Source organism: Silene latifolia, chromosome 6, assembly GCF_048544455.1.
Source record: "Silene latifolia isolate original U9 population chromosome 6, ASM4854445v1, whole genome shotgun sequence".
In the NCBI taxonomy this organism is placed as follows: Eukaryota; Viridiplantae; Streptophyta; class Magnoliopsida; order Caryophyllales; family Caryophyllaceae; genus Silene; species Silene latifolia.
Genome location: NC_133531.1, coordinates 19,209,301 through 19,225,342, shown reverse-complemented (window position 1 = coordinate 19,225,342; position 16,042 = coordinate 19,209,301). Strand labels below are relative to the sequence as shown.

Sequence of the window (16,042 nt, the reverse complement as noted above, 5' to 3'; positions counted from 1 at the left end):
CCCAGATTAGGAAGATGCTGGCGAAGTGGGCTGACATGACCGGTGCTCATATTATGGAGCAAGAAAAGGTCATGGCCGAAGCTGCCCCACAGCTTGAGCGGCTCAGACTTGAGCTCGCTCTTTGAAGGAAGCCGAGAGGGCCAAGGTCGAGGCTGAAAGGCGGTCCTTTGAGAGAGCCAAGGTTGAGGCTGCGGAGGCGGGTGCCGCTAAGAAGCTGGAGGAGCGTGACAAGCTTCAGGACGCGCTTCGATTTTGCTCTGTTGAGAAGAGGGAGGAATGGAGGTCCCTGTATACGGCCCAGGCGAAGGCGCATCGGAACACGAGGGCTATCATCGCCCAGAGGGAGTTGGACATTGAGACGCTCCAAAGCGTCGTCCTCCCTAACATGTGCGCCCAATACCGGGACCTGGCCGAAGAAGCCGCCAGGGAAGTGATCGGAGATCTCTTTCCTGAAGGCTCCTTCCTATGGCAAAAATTTGACGAGCTGTTTGATGTTAAGCTTGATGAAAAGGCGAAGGCTGCGGAGGCGAAGGCTGCGGAGGAGGCAGAGGTGAAGAAGGAGAAAGAGGAGGCCGCGGAGAAGGCGACCCGTGCTGAAAAGGTGAAGGCGGCCAGGGAGGAAGCTGAGAGGGCAAAGGCGGTGAAGCCGGAAGCCGCAAGTCGGCTTCGGGTCGCCCATCAAGACGATCTTTGCGATGTCGCCGGTGGCGAGCAAAAGAACAGCATAGGGAGACGGGCGGTCATTACCGGTTCACCCGGCATCTCGGATAGCCACTGTTCGGGGCCAATTATTAAGCCTTTCCTCCCTGCCACCTTTTGGCACTTCATGTCTTATGTCTGTACCCTTTTGCTGTTCCTTCTTTTTTGTAAACCTTGGTAGGTAGTGTTTAGGCTATCCCTATGGGGACGGCCGTCGACTTCTTTCTTGTATTACCTGTAAACATTTCAATAAGAGTTTGTTTGTTTTGCCTCCGGCTTGGCCGAGGTCTTTTTGTCATTTTTGTCTGAGTTGTCTTCTTACGTTATTAATTGAGCGCTTCTTTTCTGTCTCCACCATCGGCCTAGCCGGGGCAGTTAGAATGCGTATCTCAACTGTACTTAACGTTTTTTTTTTAAACATGTTGGCATGTTGGTCGCTTCCTCCTACGCGCACGGTCTTAGCCGAGGCGGTCAGATTTGCTATCCCAACCACCGTTGTGAACATGTTACGTATCAGTCGTTGTGTCCCCGTCACTCTTCGGGGTAACGGCCGAGGTGTTCGTATCTGTAGACGTGTTGACCGCTTCCTCTTTCACTCTCGGTCTTGCCGAGGCGTCCGATTTGCGTCTCAACAGTGCTTATACGTTCCTAAGCAAGCTGGTCGTTGTGGCGAGTAACAACTTGTTGTTGGCAGTTAACTGCTTTCCGTATATGTAGACATATTGATTGCTTCCTCTGCCACTCCCGGATTGGCCGGGGCAGTCATATTTGCGTCTCAACAGTGCTTAATACGCTTTTGTTCTTCGGTAGTGACTGCCCGGGCTTGGCCGTGGCGTCCTCTTTGGCATGACAAGTATTTTGATGGAAAACTTGGATCACTTTTTATAAGATATAATCACACGTTGGGGTGCCCACAATGGTCTTGGACACCTCCGTCGTTATATGAAATAATTCCTTAGATTGTCCGTGTTCCAATGGCTCATTAGAGGAACACCCTCCATGTCTGTCAGCCGGTATGTACCCGGCCTCATTTCTTCAACCACTTTGTAGGGTCCTTCCCAGTTGGCCGTCATTTTACCATGAATGTTTCCTTTGTTGGTCGCGGCTGACTTTCTTAGGACTAGATCTCCTATTCTTAAGTCTCTTTTGTGGACCCTACGGTTGTATGCTCTTCTCATTCGGTTTTGATATACTGCCAAGTTAAGCCGTGCCGTGTCTCGGCTTTCTTCGACCAGGTCTAGGAAGGCTTTCAGGCCTTCCTCATTTTCGGCTGGGTCAAAGGTCTGTGTTCTAAATGTCGGCACCGATGCTTCAATTGGCAGGACGGCTTGAGACCCATAGACTAGGTGGAATGGACTGTATCCGTTGCTTCTTTCTCCGTGGTTCGGTGACCACGGACGCCGGGTAGTTCATCAACCCACCTTCCTTTTAGATCTTCAACCTTCTTTTTTTAATCCGTTCAAGATCGTCTTATTGGTTTTCTTCCGCCGCCCATTGCTCTGAGGGTGGCAGACGGAGGAGTATGCGAATTTGATGCCGAGTTCTTCTAACCAGTTCATCACCATGTCGCTCCAAAACTCTCGGCCGTGGTCAAACACCATGACTTGGGGCAATCCAAATCGAGTTATAACGTTTTCCCAAATCACTTTTCTTACGGCCGTGGTCTCTTGGCAGTCTGCGACGGCTTCGACCCATTTGGTGAAGTAGTCAACGAAGAACGATCGATATTTTCTTCCTCCGGATGCCGTTGGAAATGGCCCTAGTAGATCCATCCCCCACCGTGCAAAAGGAAGGGGACTAAGCGGCGGTTGCGGTCTCGGGAAGGAGCATGTATCACCGGAGCATGCATTTGACAGTTCTTACACTTCTTGGTCTTATTTCTGAATCCTCAAGCATGGTGGGCCGAGTAGCCGGCTCGGAGAGCTTTGTGGGCTAACGTTCTTGCCCCCATGTGATGTCCACAGATGCCTTCGTGAATCTCTGTCAGTATTAGCTCCGCGTCGGCTGGGCCGACACATTTCAAGAGTGGTCTTATTACGGACCTTCTGTATAATTCTCCTTCGAACACCAAGTACCTGGCGGCGATCCTTCTTATCTTCTGAGATAGACTGCGGTTCTCCGGCAACTCATTTGTTAGTTTGTATTTCATTATCGGAGTCATCCACGTCGTCTCGGCTTCTATGTCGCCCACCATGCAGAGTGTGTCAGTAATGCTTTTAGCATTCCTGATATCCACTAGCACGGTTCGGCTGACATTCTTGATGGTTGAACTGGCAAGTTTTGAGAGAGCGTCGGCCCGGTTGTTCCCACAGACGGCGCCAATTGTTCCGGGTATGATTCGGAGCAGTGTTGTTACCACGTGAGCTTATTGAATGATGACTTTGCTTGACTCTTCCTTTCGGCCTCTCCTGAAACAATGAACAAACTGAGGGCTCGGCTTTGTACCGAGCGTACTCACTTCGACGCTCAAGTCAGTAAACTTAAAGGGATTAAGTTGTGTGATACTTGGCAAAGTATATTGTAGAGAGATAAGGGAGTTTATACCAGATTATGAGTGGTTTAGGTTATATTTCTGATCCTCTTCTCGTTGAGAGAAGTGGAGTATTTATAGACTTTCACCTTTTGTCACGTAGTGGCCAAGTGGCCAAGTGGCTAGCAGGTGGAAAGACCGTTCTACCCTCGGCCGATGGACCCATGGCAGGCCGGCCGAGGGGTCTTGGATATGAGTACGCGGATATGTATCCCGGCTGGCTAGTTGTCCTAGCCGGGACCCAAGTGACAGGCCGATAGGCTGCATCGGCTAGGCTGTCTAATACGTTGACTTGCTGTCTTTTATCTTTGACCTTCCTCAATGTGTTGACTCGGTCAGCGGGTGCAGAATATGCCCCATCACTATACATATAATACTCAAAAAAATATGGCCACAACAGCAAAAAAAATAAAAAAAAATAAATAAATCAAAGTGCAATGCAATTATAGCAAAACGTGACATCTGGGAAATTAAAAAGGATAAGAAAAAATTGCAATTAACCGTGTCAAAAAACGTGTGTTTAATAAATTCATAAACCAACCTAATTAATCTAACCCTTTGTCATTCTCAAGGTTACTCGAGAATGACAAATCACAATTAAGGAATGATATGTATGATTTCTTATCCTATTCCTTAATTCTCTTCCTCAACTTCAACTACCTATACATATAATACTCACACCCTTCACGTGTGACAGTCTCTGAATAAGAAAAAGATAAACAATTCTAATTCTACTTTTCACCCATGTCTGGATCAAATTCTGAACAACCACCAAGGAAGAGGAGTAGAAGAAAAAACAAAGAGGATGGAAAAGGTTAGTTTTTATTTTAACTGCAGATTTGTTTTACAACAACCCTTTACAATGATTTTCCTCTTTCACGCTTCTTTGTAGAAAACTTGGAATTTTCAAGAGCAACTCCTCAAACAATCCTTATACGTTCTATAAACACCCCCAAATCAGGTATGTTATTTCATCTCAGATAAGAAGAAAATGGATGCCATTGAACTTCTATTTGTTGATTCAAATGTATGTCTATTTTTTTTCTTTTTATCTTTTAATATATAATGCAAATCAGAATTTGAGGGTTAAAGGTATTGCAAATCAGCATAATTTGAAAATCGAATATTAAAGTTTATTAATTTTTGTTAAATAATGCAAATTAGATTAGTATTAAGCTAAATGCAGTTTACTGTACTATATTCAGGATCAGTTTCACGGGGGATTAGCAAGTATGTTCTCAAATTTTACACAGGTTTTTCCAAATTGAATGGAAATTTAAACATGTAAATGGATAATTTCAAAAGGGTTTTACTAGGTCTAGGGTTTTTTTTAGAATGATTTAGGGGCGTTTGGTTTGAAGGGAAGGAATGGAATGGATTGGAATCTCATACCATTGTGGTATGGATTCTAAATCCCATACTTGGTTTATATTGTTTGGTTAAACCTTGGAATGGAATGAAATGTTAAACATTATGGAATGGAGTTAGAATCTTGGGTTAAGGTTGGGTATGAGATTAGAGGGGGTTGGAATGGATTTAGATACATCCGGATTCTAACTCCATTCCAAAATAGCTCAAACAAACACTATAATGGATTAAATCCATTCCATTCCATTCCAACTCCCCCAACCAAACACCCCCTTAATATTTGTTGAAACAATGGTATTTCGAATAGATAGTCAGATGGTATTACTCTTATATGTCAATTTCAATACAAAGGATTCATCTTCAATGTGATGTAGATATACATCCAGATTAGTCAGCGTACCATTGCATTCTTCTATTTAGGCAAATAATTTTTCATTCTCTTTGTTAACATAATGCAATTTAGAATGCCACTAAAACGATTGCATTACTCACTGTTTTCAAGTCAAAGTTTTTAGTTTCTTTGCTTTATGAAATCTGAAATTAAGTAGTAAGCCTGAATTTTATTGTATTCCATAATTATTTCCAGTTTCTAAATTCGTTTACCCTTTAAACTGTTCAATATATGGTTTTCTTATTATTCTTAGATTGTTAATCCAATTTATTGTAAAAGTTCCGGGTTTTCTTAAAGTCTTTTCTGCAAGTTTTTTTTTTTTTAAATTCCTTCCGTTTCAGATTTTGTAATGACGATTTTTTGAGTGAAATTTTGTAATTGTTTTCTACACAAGTTTATTACCATGTTATTAGGTACTCCTACTTTACCTCTACAAGACTTAACAAACCAACAAATGCCATGCCATGCTTCAAGTCAAACAAATAAGGGTAAAGCACCACTCTACCAGTCTCAATCTCAATCTCAATCTCAATCTGGTACGTCTCTCAGTGTACGGTTTTACAAGTATAAAATATGTATAAATTAATATTTCTAATACTTCCCATAGCTTTAATTATGTTACTACATATTTTATATTAATTTTGTTTTATATACGGTTTTTTAGTACTCTCAAATTCTTAAGTTGCTTTTACACTCTCAAATTGTTAAGTCAATAATATCTGAAAGTACTTTTAATTGACAATCTTTTAGGTAGTCCATTTTTCCCGCTTAGTGGGATAACAACAAACTGTCATATTCAAAGTTACTCAACTACACAATCAAGGAAGGGTAAAACAACTCTTTACCAATCTAATTCAGGTATTTGTACCAATCTTCAGTTAACAAATTTAACTCTTTTCTACATAAGTTCATTACTATCTTAGTTTGTAACTTATGTATAATTAGCAACATTATTAGGTACTCCAACTCTACCTTTACATGACTTAACAAACACACAATTGCCAAGGCATGCCTCAATTAAACCTGATAAGGGTAAAGCACCACTTTACCAATCTCAACCTCAAAATGGTAAGTCTCTCAATTTGCGGATAATTCAATTCATATCATGTATAAACCAATATTTTAAATTTTTTCGTAACCTTTAATTATGTTACTCCCAATTTTATTACTTTATTTTAACTATCGCTTTTAAAGTGAATGATTTTACGCAATCATATCAATCACATCCAGATAATACCCAACAACTACAATTGGCTAATTCTATAAACAATTTCTGGAGAGGTAAAGATCTTTGAACTCTCTTTTTATAAAAATTAAGAACTACATATTGTATTTTTCTTTTAGCCTCTATTGTTTACACTTATCCGTCTAATAGATTAACAGTACGGGAAAAGTGTAAATGACTACTGCCTGGCACAAAACGTAAGGAAGCAACAAAAGCTAAGACTATCCCAAAAGAGAACTAATGAAAATCCTGGAGTTGGTATGTCACATAACAATGTTTTATCCCAACGTCAACTGTATGCGAATTGCGAAATTAGCGAGACAAAAAAGAAAGCTTATCTTAAGTCAACAAAGGATGGCTAGGAATTCTTCCATGTTGATGTCTACAATCCCATTGAGCACCATCACATTTGGTAATTATCATCGTTAATTTTTTAATAGGTAGTAAGAAAAAAAAAACTATTTTACTTATTTTGTACTATTTGTGTGTGTTAAGTATGTCAACAATGTTAGTGTCCTCTCATAATCTAACCCTTATTTGGTAATTGTTCAGCTAATTGTGGAGTTTAATTATCCGGAAATCAGTTTCTACCCACTAGCAGCACTTCCGTGCAAACTACGAATCATAGGCAAAACATAATCAAAGAATTGGCAAGGGATCTTTCCACAGCCTATGATGTGTTTGAAGCTACCAACCGTAGGTCAAATTCGGATGTTAACATTCCAGGTTAAATTCGTCTTAAATTTCAGTAAACTGCAATTTTTATTTTACGTGCACTTAGGTTTTTAAATTTGTCATGATCTATTTTCTTCATATCTTTTCTTCCGATTGACCTTCTTAATTAATAACAAAAGGGTACCATGATATCGGAGACCCCACTTACACCTGCATAAAATGTGGAGCTCGGATGTGGTATGATGAAAGAGATCGTATGGATACCAAGCCCAAAGTCCCCTCTTTTACCATGTGTTGCAAAAATGGAATAGTTGAACTGCCCTTTATTAAAAAACCTCCTAGTTGTTACATGATCTTCTAATGCGAAAACATCCCAAAAGTAAACATTTCATGGAAAACATACATTCATACAATAATATGTTTTCCTTTACATCTATGGGTGGTAAAATAGATCATTCGATCAACCGAGGTAGGGGTCATTACACATTCAGAATAGGTGGGCAAAATACACATTTAATTGAAAGTTTATTACCTAATCATGACGGACCACCTAAATTCTGTCAACTTTATATCTACGACACGGAAGAGGAGCTGAGGCATAGGAAGAATGCAGGAAGGTGAGCCTTAAATTTATTTTATTTTTTATAATCTTAATATTGTTTCTTATTTTTTAATATTTTTTTTTCAATTGTAATCGCAGTTTTACAAATCCTGGTCAATTTGATGATGGACTAATGGATGATTTAAAAAAAATGGCCGATCGTTACAATTTTTTGGCAAAATAATTTAGAATGGCAAGAGATAGGCTTAACGAAGGTGTCGGTGGTGAGGTAAGGTTGAGGCTCATTAGCGGACGATAAACAGATGGGAGAACATATAATCTACCCATTGTGTCGGAGGTGGCTGCCCTCATTGTTGGAGATCTTGAGAACACGATTGATAGTCGGGACATTATTCTTGAGGAGATGGCCATAGGCTTGGTATCCCTCATAATCAACGTTCTTTAACTAAATCAAGAAATAATCAGAGCTCTCAGGATAAGCTTACATTGAGGGAGTGGTTTGCTTTTCGCATCCAAGACCGGTCAGCAGATAGGGAAGCTCCGACAATTTTGATGGCAGGTATAAGATTTGATGCCTAATTTATTATGTTGACAATTACCTTTCTTATGTTTTTTTTTTCATAGTCCGAAGTTAATACAAAGTTAACTAAAATAGTTTCTTTTTTTTTTTTAGTTTGAACTTTTTTTTTAAATGGCAGGTAAACTATTTCAACAAATCCTTGCTGACGGTTTGACAATGATAGAATCTCAACGGTTAAAGTATTTCCGTCTTAACCAACCAAAATTGCGATCGGAAAACTTCAAGAATCTCGCGAATCTGCGCTCTGAGTCAAACTAACCCGTCCTCAGCTGGTGTTCGTTACATTGTACCGTCATCTTTTGTAGGTGGTAAAGGTTACATGAGGGAAACATATCAGGATACAATGACCATATGTAGGTGGTGTGGGTATCCTGATTTATTTATTACGTTCACATGCAATCCAAAATGGCCTGAAATAACTAGGTTTGTTCAAAAAAGCAATTTGCGGCCAGAGGACAGGCCTGATATACTTACTCGACTATTTAAGTTGAAACTCGAAGAGCTAATGAGGGACTTAAAAGAGCGACATCTTTTTGGACGGACAAGGGCAGGTGACGAACTATACATTTTCATTTTATTTTTATTTTCCATTTCCAATTTTTTTTCCCAAGTTATATTATTAACCTCAACTATATAATATTACTTTGCTTGAAATTATCAGTTGTCTATACTATTGAGTTCCAAAAACGTGGCCTCCCTCATGCTCATATTTTGCTTTTTTTACACCGAGAGGACAAGTTTCCCGAAGCCGCTGACGTGGACCGGATTATAAGTGCTGAAATCCCAGATCCTACGGAAAGCCCAGCTCTATATGAAGCAGTGAAAAATAGTATGATTCAGGGTTCATGTGGAGATCTTAACCCAGATTGTCCATGCATGATTGACGGAAAATGCTCGAAAAAATTTCCAAAGAAGTTTAATGAAAGAACAACGATCGACGGTGATGGTTATCATGTTTATAAGAGACGAGAAAACGGACCGACAATTGAGAAAGATGGAAAAACAATTCATAACGGATATGTTGTTCCTTACAATGTAGATTTGTTGTTGAAATATCGGGCTCACATTAATGTTGAATGGTGCAATCAGGCAAGATCAATCAAATACTTATTCAAGTACATTAATAAAGGATATGACCGTGTCACCGTTAGTGCAACTCGCAGCAACAATGGTTTAGTCAAATCCCTTCTTTTCTTATTTAACTCCTATTGTTCCATTCGTTTTTGTTTGAATGTTTTAATAACTTATGTTTTTTGGAACGTAGGTAGTCAGGACCCAAATCAGATTGATCAAATACAACAGTGATGGTAGCCGAATTCTCATTTTTTTTCTCTCTCTGAGCTAAAATGGGGATTGTGTTGACCGGAGAGAGGGAGAGAAGATGTGAGGAGAGAGTGAGATGAAATGGCGTTGTGATTTGGTGAGGGAGATATGAGGAGAGAGGTAGATAAGATAAGGTGGGTTTCGGTTTTTTTTTGTTTTTTTTTTAAAAAAAAAAATTAAATTAACTATACCTACTTTATGCAACAATTTGGTCTACTCGATTTTCAGTGTTTTCATTTTGTGAAAAATTCAGTTTTATTAATTTTACTTACGTCATTAATTTTTCATATCCTAAATATATCAGTTTTAACTTATATAATTTTCTTACTTAAATCTTCGTTAAACATTTCATGTTTATTATAGAATTACGGGTATTCCCCCTATTCACATTTTCATTTTTTTACCTTATTCTTTATTAACAACAATATTTTAAAATGTCCTTATATATATTTATCGACTTTTATTTTTATTTATAAAAATCTGTACATTTTCATAAAATTACATAATCGATTATCTAACAATTATAATTTATCGTCTCCTTTAAATAAAAAAAGTATACAACCCCGTGAATTTTCACGGGTGTTACACTAGTAAGTTATTCTTTTTAAAAACCGTCTTTCATAGTTACTCTTTCTAAAAACCGTCTTTCATAGTTAGTTTTTATTAAGACCGCCTTTCTTAGTTAGTCTTTCTTAAGACCCCTATTTTAATTAGTCTTTCTTAAAACCGTCTTAAGAAATCTGCATACATTATTATTCTGTACGTCAATCAATTTTTCACTAATCACACATCACTATAAAACCCCCTCCATCTGTTCTCATTCATAACAGAAACATAAATTCCAAACAAACAATAATAACAGAAAAATAACAAACTTTCAAGAAACCTTCAAACTCTCTCCTCCCATGGCTTCCACAACAACCACCGCTTTCCTTACCTTCGCTCTTCTCTTCCTCCTCGCCACCACCACTACCGCCGCCACCCCCATCGCACCAACCACCGCACCTATAACCCAGCACCACCGCGCCCAAGAAAGCACCATAATCGACGCTATAATCGGAGCAACTGACTTCAACAACTGGGCTAACCTCTTGGCCTCCGGCGATACCACCGCCACCACCGTCCCTATCTCCGCCACCCTCTTCCTCCCCGACAACCTCAACAACAACAACAACCTTCCTCTAGCGAGCCACGTCATCCCTCGCCGTCTCACCTTCTCGGATCTCCAGCTCTTCCCCACCGGGGCCCACCTCCCTACTCTCATCCCTGGGACCACCCTCCGTATCACCAACAACTCTGCCGTCAACTTCACCATTAACGCTTCTAAGCTAACCAAACCCGACATTTACCAGAACGCCGTCGTTTCTGTCCATGGTGTCGACGGGTTTCTTGACGGGTCACATCGTGGCGGTGGGTTTAATGTTTCTGGTGTTCGGTCTACGAGGCAGTCAAGATTGCCGAAAGCTCCGATCGTCGAGGTGAGGCCTCTGCCGCCAGCAGCTGTGTCGGCCGCCGTGATGGGGACGGGTTCGATGGCTGTTGTGGCGGTGTTGCTGCTGTTGGTTCTTTACCTTCTTGGTTTCCGAGTTCGCCTATTAAATGTAGTTTTGGTCATCCTGATCTTCCTCGCCACTATTCCTGTAGCTTCTTGATAGTTCGTGTTCGTGGGGACACATGGCGGTTGTTGTTATGTTGGTTATGTTGGTGACTTGGTTCTTCATGTTGTTGGATTTCCGAGTTTGAAGATTGAATGTCGTTTTGGTCATCGTCCTCCTCAGCATTCGGAAGGGTATTCCGAATATTTCGCCGTGTGTACTTGGAGTTTCTTCAATTAAACAGTGGTTTCATTGTTCTGCTGTAAATGCATTTCTAGTGTCTAGTGATTAATCTTGGTTATAGTGTGTTTCTTTAATTTGATAGATTAATGTCAGATCTTTTGTGATTTTCCAGTGATCTTTGTGAATATGAGCTAGCCTATGAGAATTAAGCATTGTAATAAAATTGGTTTAATAATACTTGACTCTTGTTTTCTTTAATAGATTGTAGAATATTATTGGTAAATTTCGATGACTGTGGTACAAAATTTGGTGTCGATGGAAAAGGAAGGCTGCGTATGCTACACAAAAATTGAATTTGGTGTCGAAACAGAAATGGAAGGGTTCCGCAACAAGTCGATGTTGAAGTTGAACAAGGACCTACTGTTTTGGCTTTGATGGCCGGTCGAAGTTTCATCAGTCGCTAGCTCTACCTCTCAATTTTGTTACTCTGAATTTCAATTGCTTAGCTAGCTTTCTCTTCATTTTACTACCTTTCGTAGGTAAACGACCATATACAGAGTGATTCAGTATCAGCCAATGCTAAAGCCATGATTTCATCTTTCTAATTTTAGTTGCTCGCTTCCTCTTTATTTACGGATTTATGTAGGAACATCAATAAGATATCAAGGACAATGATCCTAGAGAGAGAAATTGGTAGCCGTTTCTTCTAGGTATGCGAGTTTACATTTCTTTTAGGAAAAATCTATACTTTCTTATCGAAATGACAAAATCACCTTCATAAAATTCAAAAAATAGCAATAAACATCCTCTACGTCATGCTGCTACTTTGGATTTTTTTATTCGACCTCTCACTAAGGGTGTGTTTGAATAGCAAAATTGGAGGGAAAGGGAGGGGAGGGGGAAGGAGAGAAGGGAAAGGAAGAGAAGGGAAGGGGAGGGGGAATGGGGAGTGGGTGTTTGGATACAATTTCCTCCAAATCTTGCCTTTATTGTGAGAGATTTTGATTAGGCTTGGAGGAGCGAAATTGGATCCCTCCAAATCTATCCCCCTCCATTTCCCTCTACCCTCATTTCCTATCCAACCAAGGGATTTTAAATCCCCTATTCCTCTCCCTTTCTTTTTCCTCCAAATCACTCAATCCAAACACATCCTAAGAGCATCCGCAAAGGTGAGGCTCCCCATATTTTCTCTTTCCTTTTCTTATTCGTCCACCTCATTTTCCACTAACTTTTCCATTTACCCTCCTCATTTCATAACTACATCTATGCAACAATGAGGTTCCCCAATTCACACACAAAAATTTGGGAACCTCCCCAAAACTAACACAAATTGCCTTACTTTTCTTTTGGGGACCTTCCCTAAAAACAGTGGAGCCCCAAATGTTGGGGAGGTTGGTGCAACAATGAGGAGCTCCATATGAGGAAAGAGAGTGTGTATGGGGAGCTTGATTTCCACCTTTGCGGATGCTCTAAGGGTCCAAGTAGTGTGGTGGACAAGGGTAAAGCAAAGAGTAGACATGTCAAACGGGTTGGGCGGTCGAGTCCCGGGTTGGGTCAGAATACGGGTTAAGTCAGATACGGGTCGAGCCATACGGATTGCAGACGGGTTAGGGTCAGAATGCGGGTCAAGAAATAATTTTAACTCTTTTTTTAACGATTTTTTTAATTAATTTTTTCATTTTTAAAAAAGCAAAACATATTTAAAATCAATATTTTAATCATATTCAACGTTTACATCAATTATATTGACACAATTATTAAAATAAAGTTTTTTTAATAATTATTATAAAAGTTATATAAGATTGACTTTTTAGTTGTGTTTGTAATCCGCAAACAACTTTGTTCACCTTCCTTGGCAACTACGAAAATGCCCTACGAGTCAAGGTCGAGGAAGAAGAAAAATTGAACTTTGCTTGCACCAACAAACCGCGTATGTACGATAAGAATGTCATAGTTGAGGAAGTCTTCCAAAGAGCTTACACTAATAAGGTTCGCGAAGGATAAAAAAGTGGTGGACGACCTAATACACTAATGCTTATAATGATATGAATATCGGGTTATTCTCTTTTTTGTTGTAATGGAGGAGGTGAAACATCCGTTTTGGGCTCCACGAGATAAGAACTACAATGTGACAATTCACACGGGTACAGGTGAGTTTAATTGTACTTGTCAACGTTTTGAATTTCGAGGAATATTATGTAGGCATATTATCCGTGCTATGTTGCTGAAGAAAGTGCAGTTAATTCCTGATAAGTACATTTTCAGTAGGTTTCGAAAGGATTTGGTAAGCGGCTATGAGCATCTTCATGTTGGCTACCACACACTCGCTGAGTCGGAACACCTTAAGCGTTCATTTGCGGTGACATTAAGGAACGACTACATATTTAGGCTCGCATTACAATCCGATGCTGCTTTCGCCGTATATGATAGATATACATCGAAGAGAGTTAAGGAAATGGAGGCAACGGTTGGCATTCAGACCTTCAATAACAATGGTGCAGGTTCCTAATTTACACGGTTGTGGGGGGAAAAGGAGACTACAACGGAAGGAAAACAATCAAAGTCACATGGCCAGAAATGTGACTCCACATAGAGAAGGCGGCTTGCAAGACTCCGTTGATAGGAGAGGAACAGGTAGAGCTCCTAAGCCTAGACAAACGACAGTTAAGAGGGCTTTAAAAGTCTACGAGGCAGGTCCTTCGCAACCTACGCCGCGAAGGAGAAGGGTTATTACAAACACACCTCCTAATACACAGTAGATTAATTTTGGGCGTTTTTGTTTTAGTAATTGTGTTCATTGTTACTCTTATTTTTATAATTTTATTTGAGAAACTGACTTATTATTTTTGTTTTAGAAATTGTCTAATTTTTCAGTGGAAGCTTGTTTGGGTGCCTTCTTAAATTAGTAAACTGAGTCAGTTTCACAATTGCATAGGAATTACTGTATTTACTCAATTCGTAGACAGATTACAGAAGCATTCCGAATACAATATGTTAGTCAATTTAGTAGATTTACATGTACTCAATTTAGTCGATTTTTTAGTCAATTTAGTGAAACTTGGACAATTTAGTAAATTAGTCATTTTAATTAATTGACGACTTTCTTGTAGACAAATCTAGTTTAGTCGTAATACTACGGCTATGTTTGGCAAGGCATTTCAGGTACCTGATTTGACCAAGCAACCTGATTTGACTAATATTTCAGGTAGTTGTTTTACCTAGTGCTGTTTGGTAAAGTCATTTCAGGTACCTGAAATGACTTTTCAGGTACCTGAAATGAAAAGCTACTCCAGGTAGCTTTTTAAAGTTTCAGTAGTCAAAATGTTCTACTTTACATATTTACCCTTTATTTAAATTAATTTATTATAATTATTAATGTCCTTTTATGTCATTTTACAAAAATCGCTTATCTTTTCGATTAGTTTTACCAAACACTTTACAATTAATCAGCTACCTTATCAGTTTCCAATTTTCAGCTAGCTTTTCAGGTACCTTTTTAATTTCAGTCACCTTATCAGGTTTCAGGTACCTTTTCAGGTTTCAGGTACTACTACAAATCCCTTGCATATATGACGCTTCGACGTTGACGCTTTCCCAAAGCGTAGATCAATATTATTGGGGTAAAATGAATATTAAATATTTAGCGGTCTTAAATTTTGAGAAACCCCGCTCATAATTAAAAAAAAAAACCTAGGAGCGCAATAAAAGTTTAAACGACCAAATATTTGCTTCATCTTCTAAAGTAAAGGAAACAAATGTCGGATCTAGAAACGTCTTCTACAATCCCCCTTATGATTCCATCTTTCTATTGCTCTCTTTCTTAGCTCACTATGTATTTGTTCTTATTGCTCTCTTTCTTATCTTATGTAATTGGGGATATTCATATTAGATTCACACTAAAGTTGTCAACTTTCAGTTTTGATTTTAACCATTTTTTCCAAATCTACACACGACGCCATCGCTACCTGCCGCCACCGGAGTTTCACGTCGTCGTCACCAATTTAACCACGCCATTATTTGCAGCCGATCGTGCTTCATCGAATGCCAATTCATGTTTCCCATTCTTTCTTTTTACAAGGTTTGGTTTAAATTCAATTTTTATGGTTGGTTTTTGTCATTTAATGGTTAAATTAATCTTTTATATTTAAATTAGACTTGTTTTATTGTTATAATTTTGAGTAATAGATTCTTTGATGTCAAAATACAAGATTAACTAAGTTAGGGTTTGTAATATTTGGGGATTCTTGGGTTATTTAACTTGATGTTAAATTAAAGATGATTTTGGTATATAGTATGCTGGAACTTATTTAGATTTGAGCACACCATTGGATACTTGTAAGTGGAAATAAGGATACTTATTCTCTGATCTTGCTAAATGCATATATCATTGGTTGCAGTGTATTGTTTCATCTTAACACAACTCAACATGAGGAGGCTCTAACATTTGTTATCTAAAGAGAGCGAAGTTGGTCAAATGGAGAAGGTAATTCTTATAGTTCAATAACTAATCAACTCCCTTAAGTGCTGGTAATCTATATTTCTTTGGTCATGTGCAATTTTATATTTAAATTAGGAATTGAAAAGAATTTGTGCTATCATTGCATTCATAGAGATTTTTGAGTGACTTGGTGATACTTATAGTTTATCGAAATATCTAAATGGTATTTGATCTCACCAGGAAATAGAAGTCAAGTAGCTATGTGTATTTGACTTGTAATTGGAAAAGTTGATTTTACTCAAGTTGGCTCCATTTCAAGTTAACTTGTAGCTAGCAGGATGTTCACTTTAGTTTCACCTTTCGGGTTATTGCTTCATACGCTAATTGAACATTATATTTCGAAAAATTTACAGTGGCAAAGGGCGAAGATGACTCAACATCCGAATTTTTCTAAATGGGTGTTCTTAATATGG

The 16,042-nt window shown here is 38.9% G+C and overlaps 1 protein-coding gene across 11 annotated transcripts in view; it reads left to right on the top strand.

The window, feature by feature from the left end:
• Positions 1-3,801: 3,801 nt before the first annotated feature.
• The window catches only part of LOC141586483 (uncharacterized), a 192,039-nt gene continuing 179,798 nt past the window's right edge, over positions 3,802-16,042 (top strand). The window contains exons 1-9 of one of the 11 annotated variants that reach the window (XM_074407732.1): positions 3,802-4,043; positions 4,122-4,190; positions 5,402-5,524; positions 5,739-5,846; positions 5,934-6,056; positions 6,219-6,269; positions 6,364-7,505; positions 7,589-9,201; positions 9,295-9,507. In XM_074407732.1, the coding sequence (XP_074263833.1) occupies positions 3,974-4,043; positions 4,122-4,190; positions 5,402-5,524; positions 5,739-5,846; positions 5,934-6,056; positions 6,219-6,269; positions 6,364-6,368 (549 nt within the window). In that variant the 5' untranslated portion in view covers positions 3,802-3,973 and the 3' untranslated portion in view covers positions 6,369-7,505; positions 7,589-9,201; positions 9,295-9,507. Of the gene's footprint in view, positions 4,044-4,121; positions 4,191-5,401; positions 5,525-5,561; positions 7,506-7,588; positions 9,202-9,294; positions 9,508-16,042 lie in introns of those variants that run through there. The other 10 variants (XM_074407729.1, XM_074407733.1, XM_074407730.1 and 7 more) reach the window with 10 other exon arrangements.